This window comes from Triticum dicoccoides, chromosome 2B, assembly GCF_002162155.2.
Source record: "Triticum dicoccoides isolate Atlit2015 ecotype Zavitan chromosome 2B, WEW_v2.0, whole genome shotgun sequence".
In the NCBI taxonomy this organism is placed as follows: domain Eukaryota; kingdom Viridiplantae; phylum Streptophyta; class Magnoliopsida; order Poales; family Poaceae; genus Triticum; species Triticum dicoccoides.
In genome coordinates this window covers 76,715,609-76,728,979 of record NC_041383.1, presented here as the reverse complement: position 1 = coordinate 76,728,979, position 13,371 = coordinate 76,715,609, and the positions used below count along the sequence as shown (strand labels likewise).

Here is a 13,371-nt window from a genome sequence, read left to right as displayed (position 1 = left end):
TGGAAATAGAGAAGAAAACAAAAAAAAAGTATGTTTTTTTTTGAGTGGGACAAAAAGAAATTATGTGAAAGGAATACGAAGGGAAAAGATGTCCGTTGCTCCCAGTGGGGTACATATCACCGCCCACCAGTAGTGTAAAAACAAAAGAGGTTGCAGGGATGATTGGGCCGCATCTCGTTTAGCCCACTTACTCGCACTTGGTTGAGCCGAAGTGGCAGTAGGATGGATGGGTACGTTTCAGCGGGCTTTCCACTCCGCCTCCTTTCCCTTCCCAGCCTCCAGAAGTCCAGATCGCACGCCGGCCACCGGAGTGACCGAGTGAGCTCACCACCGCGGCGGTCCTTTCCGCGAGAGTCGAGCTCCATCCCCGATATCCTGCCTTGCGCCACCGCCGAGTTCGAGGATGCCGTTCCGTTCTTTGGCGCGGTAAGCAGGAGATCGGCCGGCGGCGACCGGAGATCGACGCGGACCTAGCATGCGGCGTCGCTCCGGTGAATTCTGCAGCAACCAAGCGGAAGGGTGAGGAGGCGCCGCGTCGGCAACCCCCTCGCACTCTCGGGTAAGTCCAGTTCCTGTACTGAAGTCTGAATTATTAGTGTGAGAATCTGAATTATTTGATCCTTCAACTCCACGACTAAACACATACTGCACAGCAGAAGCGCGGCAGTGTATACATGCTGGATCAGAATTCTTTTTCCAAATGATGGCCAAACCATTTTTCAGTTTTCAGATCAGATAGGTACAATGTGGGGAAATACATCTCTGAAATACATACTGCAAGCACGATGAGACCCACAGCATGCACGGGAGACACACATATCATTCATTATTCATATTACAGACATAAGAAAGGCCAACACACAAATACTGCCATTTTGGAAAATAAATGCTGATGGGAAATCACAAAGTAACCAGCTTGTGGCAAAAGGGAGGCGACGGAGGCTCTTCTGCTGTCGCTTTGAATCATACAGGCTCTGTCCATGCCCCCTGATCCTTGTCCCTGTTAAGGTTCAGGATGCCGGCATGAGAAAGCAGAGCCCAGATATGGGTGAGGAACTGCCCGCCATTCTCAAGATGCTGCATGTGTTGCTTGGCGGTGGAGTGCGAGGGCGGGACATAGACGATTGTCTCAGCCCAGAAATCCCCCATCACCTTCCAGTGCTGAAGCTCTTCTGGCATGCTCGCGAGCTGCTTACCAAGCTTGACGCCTTTCTTGAAGACTGTCCCAGGGTCATCTCCCTCATCTGTCCCTTCTAACTTCTTCATTTTATCGTAAATCTCAGAATGTTTATAGGATCCAAAGAGCTGCTTACGTTCTTTTAACACCTTTATTTCCATCTCTCTTATGTCCACCTCGTGGTACGGAAGCAGTTCTGGGACAGATTGAATCAAGTACGCACAGTATCTAGACAAATAAACTGCAACATCTCGGCCATTATCTCGAGTAATCCCATTTCTGTGATCATCAGCAATATGACAATATTCAGTTGCGATATGCCAAGAGAGTGATCCTTGAATGTCCAATAATACACCTCAAAAATTTGGTTCTTCCTTAGTGACGTTTCTCCATTGGTTAGGTTGCCACCAGTTAATATGAGTGACCTAGCAATAGCTCCCTTCATTGCATCAGAAACCTCTACTGGGTCTGCTATTTGTTGGATAAGTGATGCCTGGTCAATCTTCTTTCTCAACGCCCCAGAAATAATAACCCTTCTAAGAAAGCCAATAACTCTTCCAATAAGTGAATTGGCTGCATTGCAATTGTCATACCTGCAGGCTAGTGATACCTGAACCCAATCTGAAGCCAGATAAATTGCTGCTTGCGCTAGTTCCACTACAAGGACTGTACTGAGAACTAATAGAGTAATGATGTAATCAGTGGCTGTACTGTGTACTTCTATTATAGGATTTGGTGTCTCAAGAACCAATGATTTTCTGAAGGCAAACACTCCAACCGTTAAAATGAGACTTATCTTGAGTAAAATCACAGCTGGAATGAATGGTAGCCGTGATTCCGTCGATAGAAAGGTATAGTGATACTTTGTGAAGAAGAAATCATAGCAAAAACCCAGCTCAACCTCGATAATTCTGAATGCTCTTTTGAATCTCCCTTCTGATTTTCCCTGAAGAAAATTCTCTTCAGATGACAACAATTTTTTGAAGACAAAATCGTGGCGGTTAAGAATGCTGGCTTCGGGACAGACTTCCCCAAAGTAGCGCCGTTTCAAGAGTTGCCGACACAAGGCATATGACAGGCACAAGTCTTTCAATGCTTTGCCATCAGCTGAGTTGCCACAACGATCCCATATCTGGTCAACGGTAATTGATCGATCTGAGTTGCCACAGTGATCGTGCTTCCACATCAAATGGTCGATGATAAAAATGGGTCGCTCCAAGACTATGTAATTGTAGCCCTTCTTGCTCTCGGGGTCAGAGTCACAGGGATGATCATTTGCATGTTTCTCCATTCTCTCTGCAACTAGTGTGTGGCAATAATTCTTGCAGTATCCCAAGATTGTTAACCCCAGGGATTCAAGACAAGCTATCATTATAACGACCCCAGAAAGAAAGCTGACACAGTTGGAACTTGATGTGCCATTGTTGCGTACAAATGGAGTTAGCCTTGGAGTTACTAGCATAGCCATCATAAATCCATAGAACGAATATTTACAGAACTCGACAACAACCTGCATGTACTTTTTGCCAAAGCTGCCATTGAAATCATATTGCTCGACACCCGTTGTGCCCACTGAAGCCATCATGAGAACAACAGCCCAAACCGGATACGAAGAACTCTTGATTGGGAAAGACTGCATCATACCCAGTGTGAAGAAGACGAGAGGGAACACAAGTGTTTTACACACACTCAGGCCAACTTTGACGAAGGAATGATGCCACCGCCGCTTGCAGGAGCCCGAGATGAGCTGGAGAAGCAGCAGCGCAGCGGCTACCACTACCAGAACTTCAACCTGGACGATCGTCCTCCTTGGGTGGTTCAACCAAGGGGACAAAGCCTCCATTGCCCTCGTCATATTGACAGATCCATCTTGTCTGGATCCCGGCTCCATGGTGAGATGTGTGTGTTTTGCTCTTGTGGAGTTGTGTCTTGGAGGTCAACGAGTCTGGTTTGCACAGGTTATGGTGATGGCTTCCTCCAACTAGTACTCCTTTTGAAGCAGTGATCTGATAAATTAGACTATACATCTTAGAGGGATTCCAACATAAATAAGGGGACTTGGGGCGGAGTCCATGTCTTCTGTTAAGATATCTTCTGCACAGTACTCTCCGGCTCCCAAGAACTTTGACTTTCTCTCCCTCAATCGTGATGGGGATTAGCAACTCTGTAGATTGATTGGATCTACAGAGAGCCACTTGTAGTAGATGCTTTAAACACTTGTATTAAATTTGCAAGGGATCTACCAAATCTGGAGTAAGATAATTGTTTACATGTGCCGACAGTTGTTTGTGTTACAGTTTCACTTTGACATACTTCCTCAGGCCGGAAATATAAGTCCATCTAGTTATCCTAAGTCAAAATTTTATGCCTTTAGTTGCTAAGACATTTCAGTCGATGATTACCTCAAACATGAAAGGGCTTGAACGCTGTACTACTGAAGCAGTATAGTCTCAAGAAGCCCAGCCCCTGTAGAGGTCGGTCCATGGCATGGACATGAGAAAATAGTAGCTATAACAGCAGGATAGGATAATGTCGCTTAGACATAACAGAGAGCCCACTGTTAACATCTCATGCAAGTGCCATCCATCTCTCCTTCCAATTCTCTTCAGTTGCATAAGCGGTTTTATAGACAGATAAAGGCAACAAAGGTGTCTAATCTATCATAGTGTTTCACTCATTCTGCAAGTAAAAGTAGCATCACTACTACTGTCAGATTAGAAAGATGACAAATTAGAAATTCAAAGGTAGTTGACAGACTAAAAGAGATTCTTCGTTCGCCTGTCAATTGTTATATGCATATACTCAAACACTTGGTGTGCAGATATAGAGCAATACAGTTGGCGTGGAATAGAAGGACCATGTGACACATGTCGCCATCGTGCCGCGCACTCTGCCGGACCTTATACTTATAGCGTCGGCTTCTTGTCATGCCACCTGAGAACAATCGTCGCAACTCGAGGCCGCCGGGGACGCGTTTCAACAAGATAAGAACACCGTTGCAAACTCATTTTGGCAGCTCTTGAGGAAGACACACTTCCAGTTGGGTACATGATGCTAGCTGCTGTAGACAATGCGCACGCAAGTCTCTGGGATGGGGTTCTCGGAGAACGGCCGCTAGATATAAGCGACTAATGCGGCAATGCCCACGAGCGGCCTTATTTTCTTATGATCATTTCGTTAGGTTCGAGTGGTTTTGAGTTGGATCCACTAAATTGGACTTCCATAACCATCCGTATGGAGCTCTACTGCTCCAGCCATGGGTGCTGCAGCTGGAGCACCAGCTCTTGCTTCAGTATTTTCTAGTGCGGATTAGGTCTCTGCTACTTGGGGCAGATATTCCTGCACTTTCCTTAGCTAAGCGAACATTTGGGACGATAATCTCCTGTTGAGGTGGTAAAATCGATGATCAGAATGAAGTCAGCCCAGCTCAGCGTAATTTATAGTTGGATTTACTGCCGGTTCATCTGTTTGTCCAATTGAAAGTTTCTTCCATGATACTGCTGTTTTTGTTACAACAAGTCTCGTCTTTAACCAGTTATTGCTTCATTGGTAGCAGCATAATAAATTCGCAATTGATCTATTCAAATAATACAGATGGATGAGGTCACACAAGCCGTTGAAAACCTGAAAAGGGAATGGAGCCGAGTAGTTGCACAGCTTGAGGTGTGCATTGCTGCTATTGAATCCTGTGTGAAGCTGGGCAAGGGGACAGAAGAAGCGAGCTCTCTTCCTAGGTTGAACGGTTCTGCACTGGATGCACTGCAATTGCTCAATGCACTGCAGTGCAGGCTTGATCTTCTAGCAGAGCAGCTACCCACTTTTGAAGAAGTTCAGTCTGTCCAGGCGACCTTAGGGTCATGGAAGGAAAAATATCAGAGGTAAGCTATTCTTAGAAAAGAATTCTTTTGCTTCTTTAGTTTTTATACATAACTGAATTTGTGTTTTCAAGCTGCGCGTGAACCTGAGGAGTGCTAACTTGCAAGCAAAAGTGAACATTGGAAAAGCTGCTCAAGAAGAGGTGTGCGATTTTTCTTCAGAGTTAATTTGATCTACTTTATTACTTGAGCAATGCTAGCTTGCCTCTTTAATTTAAGGCCTTCTCACATTCTATTTTGCCTTATCTTAGAGGGAGCTTCTTCTGGGAGGCGGAGAAGAGTCCACTATCCGGAGGCGTAATCTTCAGTACATTGATTAAATGCGGCCTTTGTATTATTGGAAATCGTTGTGTTGATGTAACACTTCCATATGACCTCAAAATCAAATCACATTGCACTAATTAAAGTACCAACTTTCTATATTTTATTGTTTATAATTCTGTAATTTATGTTTGTACAATGAACACGAACCTGCTAAATGATATAGGACAAAGGCTGGGATGACCTCCGCTGCAGAAAGTATTACTGACAGCCTCCGTCGGTCTCGGCAGTTGATGGTTCAGGTTAGCACCCCTGCATGTTCAGTCGATATGTCATATGGTAATGATTTCCTAGTCGTAAGTCCAGAAGTAATTTACTATAGATGTTTTGACAGGAAGTGGGAAGAAGTGCTAATACCTTGTCAACTTTTGGTAAGTTTTCCTGTGATTAAGCCTGTGCTTAATTAAGAGGCTCGGTTGTAAGAATCTGTGCATTTAAGCTTGGTCAACCTTTCCTCACAAATGTGTTGTTATTTGATTATATACTTTTTGTGGTTATTAATTTTTTATTTAGGAACTATGGCAGTCTTTGCTTGTTTTCCATATGAATAGGAACTATTCTTTTTCTGCCGTTTAAGGCATTTCCAGACCTATCAAGGCCAAGTTGCTAGCTAATTTTAATTTCTTTGTACGCAGATGGATTGCCAAGTGTTCTCCGAAAGGCTGAAGGTGAATATCAAGGGCACCGCTCTCTGCTGATGCGCACCCGTGGTTTGCTCTCCACGATGCAACGGCAAGATGTTCTTGATAGGTATGCAGCATCAAATCTTTTGCTTTACTCAGAACCAGCCTTATTACCAATCGTTTATGATATGGTCATGCAGTCTTGGTTCGGGTCTTTCAGTCAAACGGAAGAAATTGAACAAATGGGTTTAAGTCATATACAGTACCTACTAGTCCCGATGTGATATGCATTTGGTTTCCATCCGCTCTGCTTGTGTAAGCAAAATACTGCCTGGGTTGGTGCCAGTTTCTGACTATATCTGTTGCAGGATCATCCTGACTACTGGGTTCCTCGTGTTCTCCTTGGCGGTTCTTTATGTCGCCTCAAGACGGATTGGCCTGTTCACACTGCAGAGGAAGCTGGCCGATGCTATCAGATCAGGCTCAGTATCAGCTGGAGACATCTTGGGTAAAGTGCAGGAAGGACCTGCCCCAACAACAAATGCTCCTCCCAATTTCCATGTATGATGAACTGTGATTACTTACTTCCATCCATTGCTTATACATGAGCTTTTTACATTCAGACGCAAGCTTACCTTTCAGAGTTGTTATTTCCTAGTGCATTTTCTCTAAAGTAACACTTGCTTGCTAAAAAAGGACTATACTTGTGCACTGACCTGCTGTCAGACTTGAGTTAAGAAACACCTTCAGACTGATCTTGATGCCAAGAGGCATGCGGTAAAGATTCGCTTTGGGAATCCACAGACTTGAACAGAAAATTCAACTGAATTGTACAGTCAACCAAGCATATTTGTTGATAACAACCAAATTAGGAAGAAACTTGATAGTACGTTTCATCTCAAGGCTTTGAGGAAACTGGGCATGAACTCACTTCTCTACATGAATTCTTCTTCCAGGATGACCAGCACTCGATCTTCTGTCGCCCGTTCCACGTTGTTTGTTTGGCATATTTCATCCGGTGTTTGTAATAAGTTGTGTTAACTTGTGCATCACTTCCCCTGCCTGCAGCCAAGGAGAAGAAAATTACAAAGATCATGCTAGTTTGTCAGCCTGAAGGAGCAGTGGAAGAAACGCTCGAACTGAATTAACTTCGCATGTTAAGAAGTTGACCGTCACCCTTGTTGGTCATTTTCAACTCTTAGATGGAGAAATCACTCGTCTTTGATTTTGGTCAAGGCACTGAATAAGAGAGGTGCTACAGTAGAGACCAGGTGAAGGACAAACACTTGCCAATTAGCCATCCACAAACACGGTAAGATTCAGAAACCCAATTAGGCATCTACAGTTTACCCCTTCAACCGAGCATCTAGCTTGCTTGCTACAGAAGCTCTCACCGACTCGACCAAAACACCAATACCCATATAAGTGCTCCCTCTGTAAACAAATACTACCCCGTCCAGAAATACTTGTCGCCAAAATGAATAAAAAAGGATGTATCTGGACGTATTTTAGTTTTAGATACATTTTTTTTATCCATTTCGATGACAAGTATTTTCGGACGAAGGAAGTATAAAATATAAGACATTATAGATCACTACTACACATGAGTAACATTTTCAGACCTGACGCCTTGATAGAAAGATTAGTCAAGCGAGATCACTTACCGGAAAAGGCTTTCGCCCCGCTTTATATATAAAGCATAGAACAACAGTGCCCGCTACAACCGCACTCACCCACTACAAACACGCGCACGCACACACCCAAGGCAGGATACATAGGCGCTGAGCGCAGCAACACACTCCCTAGCACTACAAGAGCCACCGGGGGCTTCAGCCGTCAACACCACGAAGAAGTGAAGCCACATATGACGAACCGTGGGCTTCAAGGCGGCGCCTTCAGGAAGGATACGGCACCGGAGCGCCACCACCGCCCGGTCCGAGGATCAGAGTTTCCCCTGGAGCAACACGACGGGCAATGATAGCCGCGACGGCGCCTTCAAGAAGGGAGTGACCTTCGCCGTCGCCAGTCCGTCCGAATAGAGTAGGTTTTCACCCCGGCCAACACTCACCGCCACCGAACGCCACACCCCGGCTACCATGCAGCCCACACGGCCATGGCAGTCGGGCAGCACCGAGGCACGAGCTCTGCCCATGAGCACCGCGCCACCACCACCAGGGCCGCCGCCCCAGAATCCAAGACCTTGACAGCAAGTCCCTCGAGCCCTACCGCTACCCCAACCGCAGAGACGGGCGGAAAGGATCCGCCTTTCGCACCCCTGGCCGGACCCAGCGCCGAGACCCAATAGGCTAGCCACAACAAGCCTCCATCGAATCGTCCTGCTACACCGGGCGCGAGTCGAGCACGGTCCTGCTGCCGGGCGCGAGACCAGCTCGGTCCAGCGGCACCGAGTGCGAGACGGTCGATGGACCTCGGCCGGGGGAAGGCCGGCCCTCCGGCGAGAGAAGCGAACGAACGCCGAGGAGAGGGTCGAAGGCCGACACAGGCAGCCTACAGACGAGCCGACGTCAGAACAATCTGGCCGCTGCCGCAATCAACCTGCCACCACCACATCACCTGCGCCTCCACGCCCTGGTCAGAACCACCCGAAGCCCCGCCACCCCGCAACGGAGCAGCACGGACACCGATCGCCACACCACCACCTCCACGGGGTCGACGGCCACCCCGACAGCGAAGACCCCCACATCCACCGGGTCTGGGCCGGGATGCCCAAATCCGCCACCAGCACGACCTTGACCACCAGATCCCACGAGCTGCAGGGGGGAGGAGCCGTCACTGGCGGGTCACAAGGGCGCGGGGCGGAGTGCCGGAGCAGGAGCCGGCCGGGACCCGACGCCGCGGGCAGGAGGGAGGCGGCCGGTGACGCCATCCATCCGCGCGCAGGGGAGCACCGCCCCGCCGCCGCCTCGGCCACACGACCTTTGGTCGGCGGCGCCCCCGGCGGCAGCGAGGCAGGGGGAGGCGAGGCGCGAGGGTTGCCTCCCGACGGCGCTCGCGGGAGCGCCTCGGGAGGGAGAGGGGGCGTCTTCACTGTGTTTTTCTCCAATGCAGAGAAATTCCAAGCGAGATCTCTTCACAGAAGATAATGGAAACTCACGGCCCAATGCAAGTAAGCAAGCTCATCAGATCCGCAAGGATCGGTATAAGAAGAAGCGTGAACTAAAGCAAAAGATGCTCACAATTACTCATGCGGAACTGCTGGCCTTGCAATCTGAAATTCATCAGATGGAAGATGGATTCAACAGAGAAGCAGATTATTGCTTTGGTCCCAAGGATCGGCTCACTGCACAAGTGTAGAATCAAAATGTTTATGTCAGTTCTTCTGCACCCCCGCCTGAAGAAATTGTGGTGGCTGAAGAAATTGTAGAGCCTGACGAAACAACTCTTTCTGCAACAGTGATTCTTGATGAACCTGTCAACTCAACAGTCATTTCTCCTGCAAATTCTTCACGTGTGAAGAAAACCATTCTTCCTTCTGCATCAGAAGTGAAGAAGATCAAGGCTGCCAAGAAAGACGATCTAAAGAAAAGAAAATCTTCAGATCCCGCTAGTGCTGAAACTGTGAAGAAGTTGAAGACTGATGCAAGTGCTACAACTGCACCAATTTATGTTGAGCCATTGGCCACAACGCCACCCACAGCTGAAGAGACTCACCGTCGCCTAATTCCGTTCTCTAAAGAACGTGAAGGTGAAGAAATTCCTGCTGCTTCCTCAGAGCAGGTAGATGAGGAAATTGATGTTGACACAAAAGCGACGTCACACATGGTATCATCGCCCCAGCCTCAGTTAACTGCTGAAGAGGTTGGAGTTGAAGAAGAAGAAGAAGAAGAAGAAGAAGAAGAAGAAGAAGAATTGACAATGCCACAACTCCACTCATCCATGATGAATTTTGGAAAGAAGAACACCCAAATTCTCCTCTGCACACACCTCTGACGCAGTTTCCTCAGTCGCCATGTCAAACAAAAGAAGTTCTTGGTGGTTTTGAAGAACGACACACTCATCTTCAGACCATCCCTTTTCTATTTTACTTCGCATATATGGCTTGTTCGAAGTCAAACTTTGTAAAGTTTAATCAAATTTATATGAAAATATATCAATATATACAATACTAAAGTAATATAATATGGAAATTAACTTCACAACGCATCTAAGTATTGATTTTGTACTATGAATGTTAATAATTCTTCCTATCAAATTGGTCTAATCCCATCCCAGAGACCCATGTGTGCATGCATCGTCTACGATAACTAGCACCAGGTTCCCAACTGGAAGTATGTCTACCTCAAGAGGTGCCAAAACGAGTGTTAAATGCGTCGCGGGTGGCCTCAAGCTGTGACGACGACTCCGACGCTATAAGGTGTGGCAGAGTGCTCGCTGCAATGCAGCCTATGGTTTTATCACCTATCATCTGTTGAGAACCAACCCTTTCATGTTTGGGGTAATCATCAGCTGAAATGCTTCAGCAATTAAAGGTAAAAAAAGTTTGACGCGGGATAACTAGATGAATTTATATGTCCAGCCTGAGGAAGCATGCCAAAGTGAAATTTTAACAGAAACAAGTGTCGGAATAAGCAAACACTTTTTTGACTTCAAATTTGTAAGATACCTTACTCCAGTAGCTAGATCCGTATCGAAGTATGATGCTTAGAAGTGTTAAAATCATTCAATACAAGTGGCTCTCTCTAGACCCCCAGACAGTGGCTAATCCCCATCACGATGGACGGAGAGAAAGCCAAAGCTGGTGGCAGCCGGAGAGTACTGTGCAGAAGATACGTTAACAGAAGACATCGCCTCCGTCCCAGGTCCCATTACTTATGTTGTATATAAATCACTGAGTTGTATAGTCTCAATTATCTTATCACCGTTTTAAAATGAGTAGTTGGAGGGAGCCAGCTGCACCACTCATAACCTGTGCAAACCAGCCTGGTTGACCTCCAAGACCACACACACACACACACACACACATCTCCCCATTCATCTCCCTCCATGGAGTCGCGATTCAAAAAAGATGGAGTTGTTAACATGACGAGGGCAATGGAGGCTTTGTCCCCTTGGTTGAACAACCCAGGGAGGACGATCGGGCAGGTTGAAGTTCTGGTGCTAGCGGCCGCAGCGCTGCTGCTTCTCCAGCTCATCTTGAGCTCCTGCAAGTGACGGTGGCATCATTCCTTCGTCAAATTTGTCCTGAGTGTGTGTAGAACACTTGTGTTCCCTCTTGTCCTCTACACCTTGGGTATGATGCAGTCCTTCCCAATCAAGATTTCGTTGTATCCCGTCTGGGCCGTTGTACTCATGATGGCTTCAGTGGGCACGACGGGAGTAGAGCAATATGATTTTTATGGCAGCTTTGACAAAAAGTACATGGAGGTTGTTGTCGACTTATGTAAATATTGGTTCTATGCAATTATGATGGCTATGCTAGTAACCCCAAGTACAACTTTGAGCTTCAGAGAGCAGGATGGCAGTGCAAGTTCCTATTGTGTTGTCTGTCTTTCTTCGGCCATTTTCTTGACAGCGGGTATCGAATCCCTGGCGTTAACAATATTAAGATACTTCAAGCATTTTTCTATCACACTAGTTGCAAAGAGGATGGAGGAATGTCCAAATGATCATCCATGTTACTGTGAACCTGAGAGCATGAAGGGCTACAATTACATAGTCTTGGAGAGACCCATTTTTATCATCGGCCAATTTGTCTGTGGCAACTCAGATCGATGCATTAGCATTGACCAGATATGGGATTATTGTGACAACTCAGCTGATGGCAAAACATTGAAAGACTTCTGCCTGTCATATGCCTTGTGCCGGCAGCTCTTGGAACGGTGTTACTTCAGGAAACTCTGTCCTGAAGCCAGCCTTCTCAAGGCTCACGATTTTGTCTTCGAAACATTGTTGCCATCTGAAGGGGACTTCAAAAGAGCATTCAGAATTATCGAGGTAGAGTTGGGTTTTTGCTACGATTTCTTCTTCACAAAGTATCACTATACCTTTCTATCAATGGAATCATGGTTACCACTCGTTCCATTTTTGATTTTAGTCAAGATAATTCTCATTTTAACAGTTGGAGTGTTTGCCTTGACAAAATCACTGATTCTTGAGACACCAAGACCTATCATAGAAGTACAAAGTACTGATGCTGATTACATCATTACTCTGCTAGTTCTCGGTGTAGTCCTTGTGGTTGAACTAGCACAGGCAGCATTTTATCTGGCTTCAGATTGGGTCCAGGTATCACTAGCCTGCAGGTATGTCAAGAAAAATTGTAACGCAGCCAATGCACGTTTTGGAAGAGTTGTTGGTTTTCTTAGAAGGGTTATTAATTCTGGATCCTTGAGAAATAAGATCAACCAACACTCAGTTGTTCTTGGACGGAAGCACCTAGACCCAATAGAGGTTTCTGATGCAGTGAAGGGGGCTATTGCTAGGTCGCTCATATTAACTGATGGCAACCTAACCAACGGAGAAACATCACTAAGGAAGAACCAAATGTTCGGGAAGTGTTATTGGACATTCAGGGATCACTCTCAGCTGGAAGTCATGTTCATTTGGCATATCGCAACCGAGTATTGTGAAATTTCTGACGATGATAGAAATGGGATTACTCGAGATAATGGCCGAGGCGCTGCAGTTAATTTGTCTAGATACTGTGTATACTTGATTCGATCTGTCGCCGTACCACGAGGTGGATACATTAGAGTTGAGAGCAAAGGTGGCTAAAGAACGTAAGCAGCTTTCGGATCCTATAAAAATTCTGAGATTTACGATAAAATGAAGATTTTAGATGGGGCAGAAGAGGGAGATGACCCTGTGACGGTCTTGGAGAAAGGCGTGAAGCTCGGCAAGCAGCTCGCGAGCATGCCGGATGTGCTTGAGCGCTGGAAGGTGATGGAAGATATCTGGGCCGAGACAATCATCTACGTCGCGCCCTCGCACTCCACCGGCAAGTAACACATGCAGCATCTTGAAAGTGGCGGGGAGTTCCTCACCCATATCTGGGCCCTGCTCTCTCATGCTGGCATCCTGAACCTTAGAGCATCTCCAACAGCCGCGCTAAGCGCCGCGCGCAAAAAACCTGTTTGGGACGCACGTTTCGGCTGGTTTAGCGCGGCTGCCAGCGCTGACTCCAACGGCCGCGCTATAATGCAGCGTGCACCGCTCCAGCAGAGCGCAAAAATACAGCGCGCGCGCCGCACAAACCACATATACATTTCAAAGAAGAGGAGCAAAAATGATCAAACAAACAAAATAAATTAACAATAAATAGTTCAATTTCGTTATCATTACAACTCAAACAAATAGTTTATCGTTCAGTATAACAAATAATGCAATAAACACAACAAATAGTTCATGAACAATA

The 13,371-nt window shown here is 46.4% G+C and overlaps 1 protein-coding gene across 3 annotated transcripts; it reads left to right on the top strand.

Annotated features, from left to right (window-relative positions):
• The first annotated feature begins 240 nt into the window (after nucleotides 1–240).
• Nucleotides 241–7,057, top strand: LOC119362233. 3 transcript variants are annotated; one of them, XM_037627432.1, is made up of 9 exons: nucleotides 241–559; nucleotides 4,772–5,055; nucleotides 5,127–5,195; nucleotides 5,304–5,349; nucleotides 5,540–5,615; nucleotides 5,708–5,744; nucleotides 6,009–6,123; nucleotides 6,365–6,557; nucleotides 6,953–7,057. In XM_037627432.1, exons 5-9 carry the CDS (start codon nucleotides 5,553–5,555, stop codon nucleotides 7,022–7,024), a joined length of 480 nt encoding a protein of 159 aa, XP_037483329.1. In that variant the 5' UTR covers nucleotides 241–559; nucleotides 4,772–5,055; nucleotides 5,127–5,195; nucleotides 5,304–5,349; nucleotides 5,540–5,552; the 3' UTR covers nucleotides 7,025–7,057. The 3 variants fall into 3 exon arrangements, with proteins under 3 accessions (XP_037483329.1, XP_037483328.1, XP_037483327.1); XM_037627431.1 differs by having other exon boundaries at nucleotides 5,304–5,458; XM_037627430.1 differs by having other exon boundaries at nucleotides 5,304–5,615.
• Nucleotides 7,058–13,371: the final 6,314 nt, after the last annotated feature.

What these genes read in the sequence shown, in the direction of transcription:
- LOC119362233 (XM_037627432.1), top strand. Translation starts at nt 5,553, where the DNA reads ATGACCTCCGCTGCAGAAAGTATTACTGACAGCCTCCGTCGGTCTCGG. An exon ending in TAATACCTTGTCAACTTTTG is followed by an intron (nt 5,745 to 6,008) that starts GTAAGTTTTCCT and finishes CTTTGTACGCAG; the next exon opens with ATGGATTGCCAAGTGTTCTC. An exon ending in ATGCTCCTCCCAATTTCCAT is followed by an intron (nt 6,558 to 6,952) that starts GTATGATGAACT and finishes TTCTTCTTCCAG; the next exon opens with GATGACCAGCACTCGATCTT.